The sequence below is a fragment of the Ursus americanus genome, chromosome 1 (genome assembly GCF_024610735.1).
Source record: "Ursus americanus isolate L20-20 chromosome 1, mUrsAme1.1.p, whole genome shotgun sequence".
Classification (NCBI taxonomy): Eukaryota; Metazoa; Chordata; class Mammalia; order Carnivora; family Ursidae; genus Ursus; species Ursus americanus.
Genome location: NC_142127.1, coordinates 65493772 through 65510781, shown reverse-complemented (window position 1 = coordinate 65510781; position 17010 = coordinate 65493772). Strand labels below are relative to the sequence as shown.

The window sequence follows — 17010 nt, the reverse complement described above, 5'->3', positions numbered from 1 at the left end:
AACTCCCTCCTCCTTTCTATTTCCTCCAGAGTCTCAACGCCTTACCCTGCCCATCATTCCAAGGGGCAAGTGACCTGGTGAACTGAACTCTCTCTTGTTAGACCATCCAAATAGTCACCACTCAGTCTACTCTACCTTTCCTTTTTTTCCCCTTACCTTCTTCTTTTTCTACCATTCCTATTACTGTCTCCTTACTTTTCCCTATTATAACCCCATACTCCTTTGTCTAATTTTCTTCTGTGTCATTAGAATAGGAAATACTTGCTATTTAGGAAATTCGGTGATTTGTATAAAGATGTTGTGTGAATCAACAAACAAGAGCAACAGTAGGAAAAATACTTGATATAGAAGCAACTCCCATTTTGAGTCAATGTGTAAATTTCTACAGGAAAATACATTTATCAAAGTTTAGGATAACGAATAAAACTCATTTATTAAGTCAGCATAAATTTCAACTACCATTTTCAGAAACCTCCAAAGGCTTTTGGAAGCTGTCAGAAACATCACCATAGTGATTTTTTCCCCTGTCTATTGCTATTCCAGTCTTTGTCTTCTGTGATACCCTTCCCACCATGGAGGCCGAAAATCCCAGACACTCCACCCCATTTAGCAAGGGCATGGGCTAGTCACTACTACTACTGCAAATACTACTACTACTACTACTACTACTACTACTACTACTACTACTACTTCTTTTTCCTCCTCCTCCTCCCCCTACTCCTCCTCCTCCTTCTTCTTAAAGGACTATTTATTTTTTGAGAGAGAGAGAGAACATAGAGAGAGCAAGCACAAGTGGGGGGAGAGGGAGAGGGAGAAGCAGGCTCTCTGCTGAGCAGGGAGCCCGATGCAGCACTCGATCTCAGGACCCTGGGATCATGACCTGAGGTGAAGGCAGATGCTTAACCCACTGAGCCCCCCAGGAGCCCTGGGCTAGTCACTTCTAATAGCACCAGCAAGGGAGTCTGTCGAGAGGGTCAAAGTGAGGGCTTCTAAGAATGGCTCCACTTCCCATTCAAGAGATGAAAGGGAGGTTAGTGCCTCCTGCCTCTGGTCACAGTGGTATGAGGACCCAATATCGGAGGCAATGGCAGCCCTTTACAGTTATGAGGAGAAAAGCTTATGGACAAAGTCCAACAAGCTAAGAGTGGGAAGTAGAGACCTGAAAAGAGTCTGAGACCTTGATAGCATGCTTAAGCTGCTGAATTAACCTGCCTTGGGGCTTACTTCCATGTGACATAATAAATGTCTTCATTGTTTAATACACAGATGGAGTTTTTGACCCTTCCAGTAAGGACAGGGCCTAATAAATCACAGCAAAGAAATATAAATGAGTGTGCGGAAAAGTTACTGAAATGTACTAAATCATAATTATTTTTTCCATCTAGCTTTATAGACTTTGCTTAATGTAAGCAAAATATATCTAATTTTAGGCAGATAGACTTCACAGGCAAAATAGGACTAATAACATTAGCAAAAATTAGAAGTATATTAATTGAATTATTTCTATTTTCCATGATCTCTACTGACACATGACTAATTTAAAAATTATAATTGTGTTATAGAAACCGTCAGAGCAGATAGACATTCATGTCAATTTTCTTCATAAATAAAATATTTTTATTACAAATAAAACATTATACATTTCTTCCCAACAGTTGCTTATACTTTCTTTCCACTCCCATGATCAACAGTTAACATCCTGGAAAAATAAGGAAAGTCAAAATCTTTATAACAACTCCATATTATTCTTGGATCTAGCCAGATGTATATATTCTAGATATAGAATGCAAAGAGACAGCAATATTGGAAATACAGATAGGCTATTTAGATCTGGTTTGGAGAGGGAGAGAGAGACAGAGACAGAGAGACAACATACAAGCAGAGGAAGAAAATTTGAGACTGTTACATTTATCTTCATCTCCTAGCCCCTACATGCCTTTTTAAAAAAATATTTGAGTTCTTTCCAAAAACACATGAAAGAAATAGATTGAAGAATTTTCCGGATAGACTGTGACCACCAGGGACATTCTGCAGTGAGTGCATGATCAAGAACTGAAAGCAAGAAGAGAAAATCCCTGTTTGAACTGAACTGAAGGGCTCCTGAATCATACACAAATCTTTTTCATTGTCAATAAATGATCGATGAAGATAGTTAAGGAATTTAAACTATAAGCATATCTGTAGTTTACAGCTTTCCATGAAAGAAAAATATATAATTACTTCACTATAATTGTTTTAATAGAAATTACTCCAGTGGCAGGGGGTTGGGGAAAGACCTAGATTGTAGAGAAAGGCTGATTAAAAATGCTTCCCAAGGGTGTGTTGGCAGCAAAGAAAACTTTGATAGAATTTCTTTAGGAATCAGGTGACGTGGAATGGTAGGGTTGGATGGTGTCCAGGTGAAAGATTGCTCTACTCTTTGAAAATGTAATAACTGGTTACCAGTTTTCTGTATCCTAGTTCCTTAAATTAACTCTTAGAAAGCTGTAACTCTTCAATCTTCTTTTTTTAAGATTAAGCAAATATGTCAATTTTTTCCCCTTAGATACTATTTTTTAGCCACCATTAACTAACCATCAATCACTTTTGAATATTTTTTCTGCCACTAATACAGTATAGTCAGGACTGTTTGCCTCAGAATTACCAATGTAGATTTCCAGGCCACACAATGGACCTACTGAATAAGAACGTTTGGAGATGGGACTCTTACCCACACCAAAATTTGACAACCACTACTTTAAAGACTTCCACGTCTCTCTACTCGAATTGAAAGTTTTGAATTAAATTTGACCAATTATTTTTTACAACGGGCTTTACTAATTTGATATTAGAGGACATACTATCTTTCTTATAAATTATATTTATTCTAATCTTTCCCAACATTTATTCATACTGAAAAGCTATCTCTCTCTTAGTTTTGACATGAATTATTACTAAAATTTCCAAACTAGTATATGGCAAGTCAATTTCAAAATATTTCCTAAATGAAATATGCTAAGAAAAACATGATCCAACAAGTCAATTTCTATTTTTACTTTTTTCCTTTATGGATAGGTCTTGAACAGCCTGCTGTTGTTTGCTGTTTATTTTCTCTCTTTAAGTAAAATCAAAAATGAGAATTTTTAAAAAGAAAACGTTATGACATATAGCCTCTGTAATTTTTACATCATTGGCGGGTGTCAGTGCAGTAACGGACTAATTCTTTCTTTATGAAAGAACACAATGTAGTAGAACTTTATTTTATTCTAATTCATGTAACTAAATGTTCTACCTACCTAGAAACCAAGTGAAAGTTCCTAAATAATTTCTGACATGAGCCAAATTTTACATCTGATTCATAATGACTGGTTATAATCCTATGACAGTTACAGAAAATTAATTAGTTATGAAGAACAAGAACTCTAGGAATAAAAATGCAGAGGCTGAAAATTGAATTATAATCTTTTCCACACCATGTGGAAATAGTCAAATGGAATTAAAAAACTCAGGTCACTAAAATAATATTAAGGAAGCTCTTTTTTTTTTTTTTTTTTTTAAAGATTTTATTTATTTATGAGAGACAGCCAGCGAGAGAGGGAACACAGCAGGGGAGTGGGAGAGGAAGAAGCAGGCTCCCAGCCGAGGAGCCTGATGTGGGACTCGATCCCGGAACGCCGGGATCACGCCCTGAGCCGAAGGCAGACGCTTAACGACTGCGCTACCCAGGCGCCCCAAGGAAGCTCTTTATTATACTTTTTTTTTTCCAAAAATACATCATATTATAGGGGCGCCTGGGTGGCTCAGTTGTTTAGGTGTCTGCCTTCAGCTCAGGTCATGATCCCAGAGTCCTGGGATTGAGCCCCACATTGGGTTCCCTGCTCATTGGATAGCCTCCCTCCTCTCTCTCCCCCTGCTTGTGCTCTCTCTGTCTCTCTAAAAAAAAAAAAAAAAAATATATATATATATATATATATATAATATTATACCAAAATGAATTACATAAAGTACATACAATATTTTAGCTGTGGTTACAAACTTGCTGAAAAAGCTACTTCCTCTCAAGCATGAAACTTGTAAAACTCAAAGTTTATTTCTAATGATTTTGGATCACTTGGGGTACATATTAGGAAGGTGCATTTTGGGCTTTCCCCACATGAACTGAATCAGTCTCCAGAGGGTTTGTCTTGGGAATCTGCATTCACAATGCTAAACATTTACTTATTACCCACACTGATAACATTCTGGCAAAAGTGCCAACTTCTTCATTATCTAGGAGATCCAGATCACCCAAGCTGCAGTGCTTCATTCCACCTTAGAGGTGGACAGGGGCTGTTTACCAGAAGTCCACAGCTAAGATCTATGACACAATTGGGCAACAGCTTCAAGAGGCAATGAATTTTGTCCTTTTTCAGTCACCCATTTTGGTGTAGAAATTATGGGCTGGTGTTATTATCCAGTGACAATTGTTTTTGCATCCTCTTGACAAGTTTAATGGTGATTCCAACTACAAATTTCTCACTTCACTGATCCGCTGATGGACAGACTTTTTCTCTATTTTCTAATGGAAAGATAGAAAGCAAGCGTGCATAATATTCCAGGAAGTTTTGAACAGAAGATTCTGCTGGCATCCTGTTTATAGGGGGTTTTGGTTTGGTTTGATTAATGAGTATATTTATTCCTAGAGTTCTTGTCCTATATGTTCACACATGTTGTCTACCTTTTCCACTAGCTCCTTTAACTTATTAATCATAGCCCAACATGTGGGTCATTTTTGAATCTGGTTTTGTTGATTGTTTTAAACTCTTTAATAATGGATTTTTTCTTTGCTGGTTTGGGTGTCTTGCAATTTTTTATTAAATGATGGATATCCTTGTAGAAGAACAGTAAAAGCTGAGGTAAAAAATATTTATACCCAGAAACAAGTATGCCTCTTCTTCTGTCAGATTAGAAATGTAGGTGATTAAATCAATCTAGTTAGGAGGTGAGCTGAGTTTGGGTTTTATTATTTTTATAACAATAAATCCTTTGGTGTACCACATGATTTTTTTTTTAAAAGATTTTATTTATTTATTTTACAGAGAGAGCGCACGCACGCACATGAGCAGGGGGGAGGGGCAGAGGGAGAGGGAGAAGCAGACTCCCTGCTAAGCAGGGAACTGGGTCTCAATCTCAGGACCCTGAGATCATGAACTGAGCTGAAGGCAGATGCTTAACCAACTGAGCCACCCAGGTGCACCGTACTAAAGGATTTTAATTTTTCTGCTATTACCTTGTTCTTAGTATAGAAACTGGAGTGCTGAGAGTTTTTCGTAGTGTCCCTTAGCTTTCTGCAGTTCTTGTATGCCAGTGTTACAGAGGGATCTCTCCCCACATTCTTTTTCCTCCTCAGTACAGAGTAGGGTTGCTTGTTGCTAGGGCTTGGCTTGTGGTGGGGCAAGAGGGTTCTCCCTTCTCCTGGTCAGCTTTGCTCTTAGGCAAGTCCTGTATACCTGAGCCTTAGAGGTGGGGCTTTTTCAGTGTTTCTTCCCCCTTTTCTCATTGCTGACAAATCCTGCCTTGTTTCAGTGGTGTGTCTTCAATAAAAGAGGGTTTCCCAGAAGTTCCCAACCTCTACTCTGTGTCAATTCAGTTCAGGACCCTGAACCCCAGTGTTTCCTCCTGCTCCCCCGGGGGCAGAGAGTTTGCACTTCTATCTCTCCTCCAGAAATAAAGGCAAAGGCCATGGCCCTGTGGTAGTAGTGTTTTATGCTCCTTCCGCAGTAGCTTAAGGTTTTCGTATCAGAGTTTTAGGGAAGTTAGGTGAGGTCTCATGATTGTCTCCCAGTGACAGAACTACCACCTTCCAAGATTCTTATCTCTGGAAAAATATTTTTTGCTCTCCTATAGAGAGGAATGTGGTGTTTTGACTTAGCTTCTTTACAGATATTTTCTAAAGATATGCTACATGAATAGCAATTTGAATATTAATTTATTATATTGTTGCCTGCTCTTTACCAGATACTGCTGCAGGAAAACACATTTATCTTTCAAGAAGCCACCTGTTTCTTTTAGTTACTTTTCATCGTGCCTTCCAAAATTAAGCTAAATCAAAATGAATGTGGTTAGGAGAAAAAGCTGTTGTGCAAGAGGCAAGTGCACACCTCACACTTGGATCAAGAGTTCTGCTGTTTCTCTGGAGACAGTCTTCAGGTCAGACAAGGTGGAAGTTTAATAGCAGTTTATTTGTAAAACTCATCCCCTTGAAGAGTTCCTTATAAGGAGATTTCTGAACTTCCAAAACCATCTTTGGGTATACACGTGGTGCCAGAGATTTGAGGACAATTGGTTAAACCTTACTTTGAAGCCAGGGAAAGTCTAGTGAGTCCTACTCATACCTTTGGAGAAAATGAAGCCGAGTTATTTTTAGAGGATGATTTCTGTCACAATTCACTTCTCTGAGGTACCTAAGCAGAAGACCAGAATTAGAAAAGAGGAAATGAACTTTTGTTCTAGTAAATGTTTAGTATGAAATATTGAATCACATTAATGGGTTTTCAGGGGCTGAGGAAGATCTGTTCTTTAAAAATAAAAAAAAAAAGCAATATAATTTACTGACGTCTGCAGGTTCTATACTCATTATCAATATTAAGGCCACTCAAGATATTTTTTCCAGTTTTATTGATATAACTGACATATAATATTGTGTAAGTTTTAGGTGTCCAACATGATTGATATATGTATATATTGCAAAATGATCATTACAGTAAGTTAAGATACATCATCTCACATAATTACAAAATTTTTTGTGTGATGAGAACATTTATGATTTACTCTTAGCAACTTTCAAATATACATTATTGTTAACTTCAGTTATCATACTGTACATCACCAGAACTTATTTATAATTTTCAGTTTGTACTTTTTGACCCCCTTTGCCCATTTTGCCCACATTCCCCCACCCCCTCCCTCTAGCAACCACCAGTTTTCTGTATTTTTCTTTTTTTAATGCAAGCTAATTTTAACACATGTTTTATTGGTGAGGGAACGTTTTACAGCCTCTTTATGCTGAAATGTGTTTAGGAGCTTAGACGTACAAGTCAGTGTTACTTAAGCAACTAAATTGCCCGTTATTGTTACAAACGAGAAGGAAAATAAAAAAAGGAAAAATAAACTTTTATTTGTAAAAAAGGGGGTTCTTGAAAGGTCTTTCCCTTCATAGAGCCTCTGAGAACTCAGCCCTAAAACTCCGCAGGTGACACACGGGGCAAAGAAGTTTTGGGCAAAATTGACAGAAGAGTGGCCCCCTCCTCCCACAATTTCCACCCTGGCGCAGAGACTGACGGGACTGGGATCCGGCCCAACTGCCCCAGGGCAAGACGAGGCCCGGAAGCCCCATGGCTTGGCCAGCCGTGCCGCACCGCGAAGGCTAACGCCGAAGCTTCGTGCCGACTCCTCCTCCGCTCCGGGAAGGCGGGGCTTCCGCCTTTCCCGCGTGCGGGTCTCGCCCTTCCCTCCCCCGCCGTAGGCCCCGCGCCATTTCTGCTAGTAACGGCCGAACCGGCACCCAAAAGCTCGGGCCGCGGCAGAGCGGCACGGAGCTGGTGCCGGGGCGGGATGCGGTCGCCCCCGGGGCGGTGGTGGCTGCTGCTGTGGCTGCCGCCTTTGTCTACACCGCCCGCAGGCGCTGTGCGCGGAGAGGAGGAGGAGGCGGCGACGGCGGCGTTGTCAGGTAACCGCGGGCACGGGCGGCGGGCGGGCGCGCGCGCGCACGGGCTCCCGGCTTCCCGGGCTCTCCTGCTTCCCCGGCGCCCAGCGGGCGCTCTCTCGGCCCCCGGCGGCGGCGAGGAGCAGGCAGCCTGTTGGGCGCTTCCTCGTCTCGTCAGGCTCACCCGCGGGCGCGGCCGCCAGCCGCGGCAGGCCCAGCCTCCCATTCCGCCTGCTTGGGCTCCCTGGTCTCTTTCGTGGCATTTGGACACTTTTCTGATTTTAGTGGAAGCAACCGCAAGTCCAGAGTCTAGCCCAGTTCCCTCGTTTACAGAAGCAGCCACCAAAGCTCAGACGTGGTTTGATTTGTCTGAGGTCACACAGCTAGTCACTTGCACGGCTGACGCCAGTCTCCCGACGTTCGACACAGGACTTTTGTATAGTACATCAATTTATGTTGAAAACTTCAGTATTTCTCTCTATAGCTATTACTTTGGACTCAAGACAAGAGAGGGTCAGAGCTTTGGATTTAGAGTTAGACCGAAATTCCCCTGCCCCTGACTAGCTCTGTGACCTGGAGCAAGTCATGCTACTGGTCACATGTAAAACACAGTATCTGACAGGAGTGTTGCGATGTTTAACGTGTGCACGATGTTGCACAGGAGACAAGAAATGGTAGCTGCTCATAGTGGTGTTATGGCCTCTACGTGGAGTGCTCTCAAGATTCTGGCACGGAAGGGGAAGTCAGGAGTTCTAACTCCAGAACTACTGCTAATACGCTAAGAGCTTAACATTTCTGGCTCCTTCTCTACCCCCACCCCACCCGGCATAAAACCCTTTAAAAGATTTCCTGGAGTTTTTGTCCACCGACTTCTCTTCATCTCATTGGCCACCTCTGTTTGCAAGGGAGGCAACCAAGTGTGGTCTTTTATGCTGGGCGTAGCATCTCCTCCAGTGAAATCCGGGTTCTTTGTCTAAGGATGCAGACAGGATCAGAATCTGCCAGAGCTGCCAACTCATGGGAATCTGGCAGTGAGTTACACTTTGGGGAACTGTTCTATACCAGTTTTCATTGGACAGACATTTGTTGAGTGTTTACTAAGTGCTAGGCAGTGTTAAAAGTGCTTTAAATGCATTATCTTATTTAATACCTGTAATAGCCCTCTGAGGGTAGGTACCATTAATATACCCATTTTATAGATGAGGAAAGGCAGGCTTAGTAGTGAGAAATGTAACCAGTCTATGCTGATGAAAAAATAAATCATAGATGTGTCTAAGAAGGAGGGTTTCTGAGCATGGCAGCAGCCAGAAAATTTTAAGTAGCCCTGGGCCGACAGCCAGAAACTTGACTTCTAGACATTTGTTACATCCGCCTACCCACTTGTAGAATTACCTTGGTCCAGGCACTTAATCTTTATGGACCATGGTTTTCTCATCAGTAAAATAAAGTTGTTCTTTGCAGAATGGTTTCCAGTATTTTCCTCACATTTTTATTTCCTTCTGTTAACCCAATATTTCTCATGTTTGTGTTACAACATTTGGTGTTAACTATGACTTCTTCTATTTTGTTAACCAAAGAGCTGCATGAATGCTAATCAGAACTACTGTTCTGCCCAAGACATGCAGGATGTACACTGAGTTGATAAAAGTCTAACCCAGAGCCAAGAAAAATGGCAACTTATGTAGCCTTAAAGCAATTCTTGCCGTTCCAGATATGCTTTATGGGACAGGCTGTGGAGCATCCTGGATCCTGTGGTGTGCCAATGACACCACATTGGAACCTCTGGACTAGACTAGGTCTAAGGAACATTGCTGCTCTAAAAGTGGCTTTATGAGCTGAGATCAAACAGCTGGTCCTTTCATAATAGGGGCCCATCTCTAACATAAGAAGCTTGGATTAGATGATACTTAACTGTTGTAAAATTCTGTCTTGAATGCACACACCCTTCCATAAAATAGAGAACATCCAGAGCCAGGCCAGCTTTCTGTCACCCTATTTGGAGGAAACTCAGAGGCAGGTGACACAGGAGACGCAAGTAGTTGGCTGGCTGAAAGGAAGAGTTGTTATTCATAGTTTGCAGCCACCGGGAGAGGACCCTAGAAACCATGTGTTGTCTTATGATATAGTTCAGGCTACTGTGTTGAATTCCCAGGCTTGAACTTTACAGCGATAGGCCATTTGAAACCACAGCTTTCAAATTCATGTTTGGAGTAGAAAAATCAGTCCTTGAAGTTAAAATCAGCCTGAATGTGCATCAGCGTGTGCTAATTTCAGATTCATTCTCTATGAACATTGTTGGAGAAACAAAAATCAAGATTTATGTTCAAGTCTGGTTACAAAAACTAGTGTTAATAGAATAGAGAAAGTTACCTTCTAACTTTGGTGCTCCATGCACATTCCTTTGAAAATGTGAATTTATAAATAATACCCAGAAAAATTCTTCCTTTGAACTTTCAGGAGCTAAGTTTTGTTGGTGTTTGCTTTTTGTTTTTCTTTTTTTCCCTCTCCTTGTCCCAGTAGAAAAGCAGTAATAGGCCAAATGGAGAAAATGGCAGTCTAATTTAGTAAGTGATTTTATTATTCTATTATAGTTTCTTCTGAAGATATTTTCTTCCCATATGAGGGCCATGTAAAGGTTAAATTTTTAGAAGGAACATTGCTGAAATACTTTTTATGTTGGAGGTTGTTTAAGATCTGCTAAGATTTGAGGAGTGTTTGTGCTTTTTATTTTTAGCATATTCTGTAAGTAGGTTTAAGTACTACCTGCCCTTTTCTGAAGTTTTGACTGAATATTTTTACCTTATGTATGACTAAATTTTTTAACTTTAATTTATCCTTTTACATTTAGGAAAACTAATAAATGACAAAAGCGGTACGAAGGAGTAATTTTAAATGTAATTTATTAGTTAAAGCAGGTAATAACCCATCTGTCCCCTTTTTATATAAGCTACATGGTCTTAAAATTAGATTGAGTATTTATAAATTGAGTGCTATTTAAATTGAACTAAGGAATCTAATTGGGTAAGGTAACCCTGACTCAAATCCTTTGGTAATGTAAATAGTTGTCTTAGCAGTTGGGGCACAACTGTCCAGAAAGTCAGAAGTTAGGTTTATTGCAGAATCAAGAGAACCTTCTAAGGACTGCAGGGAGTTACAGAAAGTGATGACCATTTCGTGGCTTAGAGACACAGCCTTGCTGGGGTAGGCATAGTAAGGATGGCATTCAGGGCTGGCCCTGCAGATATTCCTAGATGCTTAGGAGATGAGGCAGAGCTGGGATAGCCCACACTTCCAGATCTTTCTCTGGATCTGGAATCAGGTCTGAGAAAGTGAATACCTAGGTTATGGGTCACCTTCTGGGATAGAAACATATTCGGCTTCTCCTGGAAGCAGTAGCTGTCCCTAGGCAGCTGTTACTCTCTTCTGATCAAATGAGTGATTATTATTACATTTTTTTCTGAATCCCTAGGAATTCCCATTTGTTTTCTAGATTGCATTGTGAGGGGATTTTGTTGATATTGTGATATCTTTGGGTTTGCCTACATCTACCTCCAGGAAGTTCCATCTTAGCAGAATGAACCAGCAAAGACCCAGGCCACGAATAAATGATACCTGCAGGCATGCAGGCAGATTCCCAGACTTCAGGGCTTGAAGTGTTAGGGCTTGAGCAGCTGATGGAGTTCAGATAAACAGTCCAGCTGGCTATATCTTCTATTTCCCACCCTTAGGTGGAGATGAATAATGGAAGTAGAAACTATATAATAAAATGTCTCTAGAAGAAGCCTAGATAACAATCTTTATTGTCAAAGTCACTGTCTTATGCTTAGCCCAACTAGCGAATGGCTTAAGGTTTATGTGAACTCACATGAAGCTAGATTTGTAGTTTCTTCTGGCTGTGTCTAGTTCCTTAGATATTTGGGAGTTCTTGTGTGGATTGAATGAAATTCATCTCTGAAGAGAGTTAACAATGAGGGGAGCCAGAGGATACCATGAAATGCCAACACCTTGTCTGTTATGTCTCATATATTGTGTAAATTTGACATTAACTTCACCTCAACAGCCGGAAGCCACTCTGGAGAATTCCAGGGAGAACACTTATGAGTACCATATGAGTAAAACAAAAACAAGCTTCGTGTCTCTTGCTTCTCTCTGCCCTCCTCTATCTAGGGAGGATAAAGAAGAAGGTCCCTAGCCCAAGGGATCTTAAGGATTATAGCTTTCAACCCTGTAGTTAAGGTATATTGATGATGGAGTAGGGTGAGGGGGAGATGTAGCCTGTGGGTTCCGTAGGTGGGATAGCAGTGACACAGGCTGGATAGGGGTCTGATTACATCAGGTTGCTTCACGGGGAGAGTCAGAGTGCACCTCCTTTCTTTTTTTTTTTTTAAAGATTTTATTTATTTATGTGACAGAGAGACAGTCAGTGAGAGAGGGAACACAGCAGGCGAGTGAGAGAGGAAGAAGCAGGCTCCTAGCGGAGGAGCCCGATGTGGGACTCGATCCCGGAACGCCAGGATCACGCCCTGAGCTGAAGGCAGACGCTTTAACGACTGCGCCACCCAGGCGCCCCAGAGTGCACCTCCTTTTATGGTGCTGACCGGTACTGGGCCTATTACAAAGATAGCGAGGCTTTCATTGTCTCGGTTATGCATGCCCAAATAACCCACTAACCCCCTCAAATTATAACACACATACAAAAGACAGATATTTAAAGGCTGGGGATACAGTAGTGAACATGCTGTCCCTAACTTTATGGAGAGACAGAGTATAAACTAATAGTAATATGAGGAAAAAATAAAGCAGAGTGAGAAGAAAGTGGGTGAAAGGAGTTGGAGTGTGCCATTTTAGACAGTGGGGTCAGAGAAGGCCTTCCTGAGAAGGTGACGTTTGGGCAAACCTAAATTATCCGAAGGAACAAGCTCTGCCAAAATCTGGGGAGAGCAGATTGCAGGTCAAGGAATCAGCACATAGGAAAACTTAAGGCAGGAATGGCTCAGCATCTTGAGGGCAGGAGGTTGGTGTGGCCTGAGCAGCTGAGAGAAGGAAGAGTAGAGAGAGTGCCAGAGGTACTAGGTCCTTGGAAGGGAGGGTGGATTTTATTATGTGTGCAGTGTGAAGTCATCAGTTTTGAGCGGGTAAATGATGTTCTCTGATTGATCTTTTAAAAAGATCTATATGGTGATTGGAGAATGGGTTGTAGGGGAACATCATAGGGCGATTCTGGAAGCAGGGAAACCAGCTAAAAGGCTATTACAGTAATCCAAGTGCAAGGAGACTGGCTTGGATGACAGAAGCATTTACTTCTAAATTCAAATTATTGCACTATACTTAAATTACACCATCTTGCTCTTCAGAGTTACAGATACCAGATGATTTAGGAGATAGTGTTAGGACCAAGTGGAAAAAAACCCCATTGGAAGGCAGCATTTGTTTGCAAAGTTCAGGTCCAGAAAGAGGATATTCCCTCAAACCACTAACAAGAGGAGTAGTTCGCTGTTGTTATGGGAATTGATTCCTCAAAGTAGAGGAGCCCACTAGGAGAGGTGATGCGGGGAGCAGCCCTGGAGCCAACCTTAAGAAGAGCCCCTGGCATTGAACACAAGTGTGGTATTAGGGGTAAACCTGAAGAGAGAACTGCCTGGAAGTTAACATTCTTACAATGGCGTGGGGCTGCCGGGGTCTGTGGACCTGAGGCCTCCTCCCTTTTACCTGTCCTGTTGGAGTGCACTCCCTTTCCAACAATAGGTAGGACTTCCTCTCTTTTATTGAGGACCCCCAGTGTAACGTTGTCAACTCTTGCCACCTGGTGTAGTCCGTTTCTGCTCAAGAGACGCCACAGGAGGTTCTGCCGAGGCAGAACATGGGCTACCAGAGGTCAGTCAGTCCACAGCCCTCCTTCCAATCCTACCCCTGCTATCACTAGCTGAAGGCTTTTAATGTGCTTTAGTTGCTCCTGTGCTCCCAGGTTCTGCACTGGCTTTGATATTGTCCTTTCTACAGCTGGCTGCCAGCCCTTGCATGTCCAGGAGTGCCCTCTCCCCTGTCCAACCCATGGCCAGGAGTCATTTGCATCTCAGATATACCCAAGAATTTACCTCGGCATTGTTTGCTTTGTGTTGGTCACGCTGGTTCTGCATTCTCGTTTTGGTCTTGTATATAAATAGGCCATGCAGGGGGATGCATTTTTAATTTTTAGTATCCTGTATTAAGCAGAGCGCCTCTAGACTTTCCTTCACATACCTTTTTGAGACCTGTCTCTTAGAATCTTGTATTTGCATCTCAGACTCTCAAACTCGCAAATTTGTTGGTATATTTAAAAAATATGCATTTTCTCACAATGTTAAGAGTAAAGAGTAAAGAGTAAATGATCTGACAGTGTCACAATGGAAAATACTGGATTCTCATGTAACTTTCCTGCTTTGTGTAGCTTTGTAACTTTTATGCAGTTACATTGGTGGGTATTCTCTGCGTCTTCTCCCCAAGTCTGTCTTCACTTTCTCCAGCTGAATGCTTAGGATGCTTCTAGCTGGGACAAGGATCTATGTGGGCTTATTCAATATTATTCCCTAAATCATTGTAATTGTCGACTAGTTACTAATTACTCAGTCCTTCCCCAACTTTGGTGTAGTGGGTTGAGGTTTTTCTGGAGCAGCTAACCACACTTTCCTTGGAGGAGATGGGGGATAGGCATAAGGCGCATTTCTCTGTGTGCGCATAGCATTCTCTGTGCCTGTTCCCTATTGACAGATGTAGCAGTAGCACCCTATCCTGGATCCAGAAGAATTTATGACTTTCAGTTCATTTTACTTTATTTTTTTCCCCACAGAAAGTGGTTTATTGCTTTTAGAATAAAATAAGATGCTTTCAGGACTTTTGTTGGTGAAGAAAAACAGAACTTGAAAAACTTTTCTAAAACATTATTTTGTCAGCTGACGGAAGTAAGCACTTTAACATAGAACACTTCCCACTTGCAACTGTGTGGAGCCAGAGCTGTTGGACTCGATAAAGCTAACCCCTTAGAAGCGGGGCTTGTGCTTGTGGCCGCTGTACTGAGTGTCCGGTCTCACCTCCTTGCCCTGATGCCTGCAGAGCTCCCTCTTCTCCAGCACCCACTCACAGCTCTTCCTCGCCACCCCGCTCCTCACAGTCCTGTAGTGGATATACTGGAGACGCGGCTCTGAAGAGATGGATGGAGCAGCCTGGCTGGTACCCAAACTAATCCAGGCAGGGAAAAATGAGTTAGGTAGCCTCCGATGCCCCTTCCACAACAAATTCCCCACTTTTGGACACCCTCTCCTCCCCTAGTGATATCCCCTGGGGCCAAAGCCCTTGTTTAGTAGGAGAGCAGGAGGTGAGCAGCTCCACTCCCTCAAAGGCATCTTCGTGTAGATGACTACCTCTCTAGATGTGTTTCTTAGGTGTTGCCTAAGGGGCAGGCCGGGGGCCAAGCTACTTTTGGGGCAACACAGGCCAGGATCAGCTCGTGAGAGCCTGGCACTATCCAAGGAGAGCTAGAGGCCCCATGCCTGGTGCTGCTACTTCAGACTCTAGTGTGGCTGGGGGGTCAGCCTGCCTGGTATAGACCAAGTGGGCCTCCCAGCAACTACAGGTGTCTGAGGCAGGAAAACAAGCCTGCCAGCATATGGCACCCCTGACGGTGATCCTGAAGGGCGGATCTTGGCCGCCGACTGTGACTGGGGAGGAAAGGGCATCTCACTTCATTTTAAATTCAGATACAGAGGCAGCCACAGAATAAAATTAATCCCATTACTTTACAGTTTTCTTATGCTGTTTACCCTCTAATAAAGTACCTGTCTCTCCTCTTCTGTATATTAATAGTATATGGTGTTGTGTTATGTATTATTTATATGTTACCTCTACCACACAAATGCACATATATTTATACACACAGATACAGACACACATATGTACCTACTTCTGTCTCCAAATTTCTCCTCAGCTGCAGACCTATCCATCTTCACTTAGTCCCACAACCGAAACTCAATTATGTACCAAATTGAACTCCTCCCCCTTTCCCCGCACAAGCTTGCATCTTCCCCAGTGTTCCTTATCTGGGTGAAAGGCCTCACCATCTTTCCACTTACCGGAACTTTCATGTCATCTTCTTGCTCTCCCTCATCTAATGAATCTCCAAAGTCTGTTGATTCCAGTCCTAAGTGGTCTTTAATCTGTTCTTTTTCCCTCCTACCTGATTCATTTCTTGCTTAGATTGCTTCAGTAGTCTCCTTAGTGGTTCTTGTACTTTCAGTCGTCTTCACCTCTAAAATTGCACATTGCTTATAGAATGCTTTTTGTAAGAACAACTGTGTACCTATTATTTCCCTATTAAACTGGCTATTCTCTGTTTGTTCCCACAGATCCATTCTCTGTCCTTCCCTCCCCTGCTCGGTGCCTGGAAGCTGACATCTGTGGATTGTATCACCTGGGCTTCTTTGTCTTCTGGTTCCCATTGGGTTTGGCCAGTGAGAGGTCCTGATGGGAGGGCAGGAGAGAGAGGTTGAAGTAGTCATACCTTCATTCCACCATCCCACATTTTGGCAATGACTGCATCCTATTAGACTGCCCTCCGGGCTTTAGTAGCTCCAATAACATCGAGTCCTACCTTTGCCATTTCAGGCCTAGGGATGTTAAAGGCTTCCTGCTATTGTCGATGTCTAGGAAGTTCACAATGCCTTAGTTCACAGTGTTAATGCCTTAACTCTGCCCATTTCCTCACAGAGCTCTTTAGTCACACCCTTTGGAGTGTCAGCAGTTTCCTGCTGAAACTTTGATGCTTACCTAAAATTCTTCAATACTCTGCTTTCAGCATGAAGTCCACACTCCTTAAAGTCGTAACCATTGTTTACCTCTCTATTGCAGATGCTGAAAGGCCCTCATGTATTCCCCACACTCCATCCTCAGTGAATGACTGAACCACTTCCGTGATTTCCCTCATCTCCACGGTTTTGTACACACTTACCACCCTCTAACCTGTCTTCTCCGTCTCGTTGCCTCCGACTTACCTTCAGTACTCCACTCACAGTTCCTCTTTTCTAGGAAGCTGCCTCCAATTCTTGCCCTCTACTTCAAGATTGAAGTACCTGTTCTCTGTGTTCTTACAGTGCCTTCCATATATCATAAGAGTATTGACACCAGACTGTAATTTTTTGTCTGTCTCCTGTAGGTTGAAAAGACTGAAGGACTGTAATTACCATGTAGAAGAATTCATTGGTTAGAGAATGATGTAAAAATAGCATTATTCTTGGGGCGCCTGGGTGGCACAGCGGTTAAGCGTCTGCCTTCGGCTCAGGGCGTGATCCCGGCGTTATGGGATCGAGCCCCACGTC

The 17010-nt window shown here is 42.4% G+C and overlaps 1 protein-coding gene and 1 non-coding gene across 3 annotated transcripts in view; one reads left to right on the top strand and one right to left on the bottom strand.

The window, feature by feature from the left end:
* Positions 1-7168: 7168 nt before the first annotated feature.
* Positions 7169-17010, top strand: part of NEMP2 (nuclear envelope integral membrane protein 2) — a 37371-nt gene continuing 27529 nt past the window's right edge. Inside the window, exon 1 of one of the 2 annotated variants that reach the window (XM_087862127.1) lies at positions 7169-7687. In XM_087862127.1, the coding sequence (XP_087718253.1) occupies positions 7573-7687 (115 nt within the window). In that variant the 5' untranslated portion in view covers positions 7169-7572. The remainder of the gene's footprint in view (positions 7688-17010) is intronic. The other variant, XM_045806357.2, reaches the window with a different exon arrangement.
* LOC123798353 (small Cajal body-specific RNA 20) lies at positions 15271-15410 on the bottom strand. The gene has a single exon (XR_006781269.1).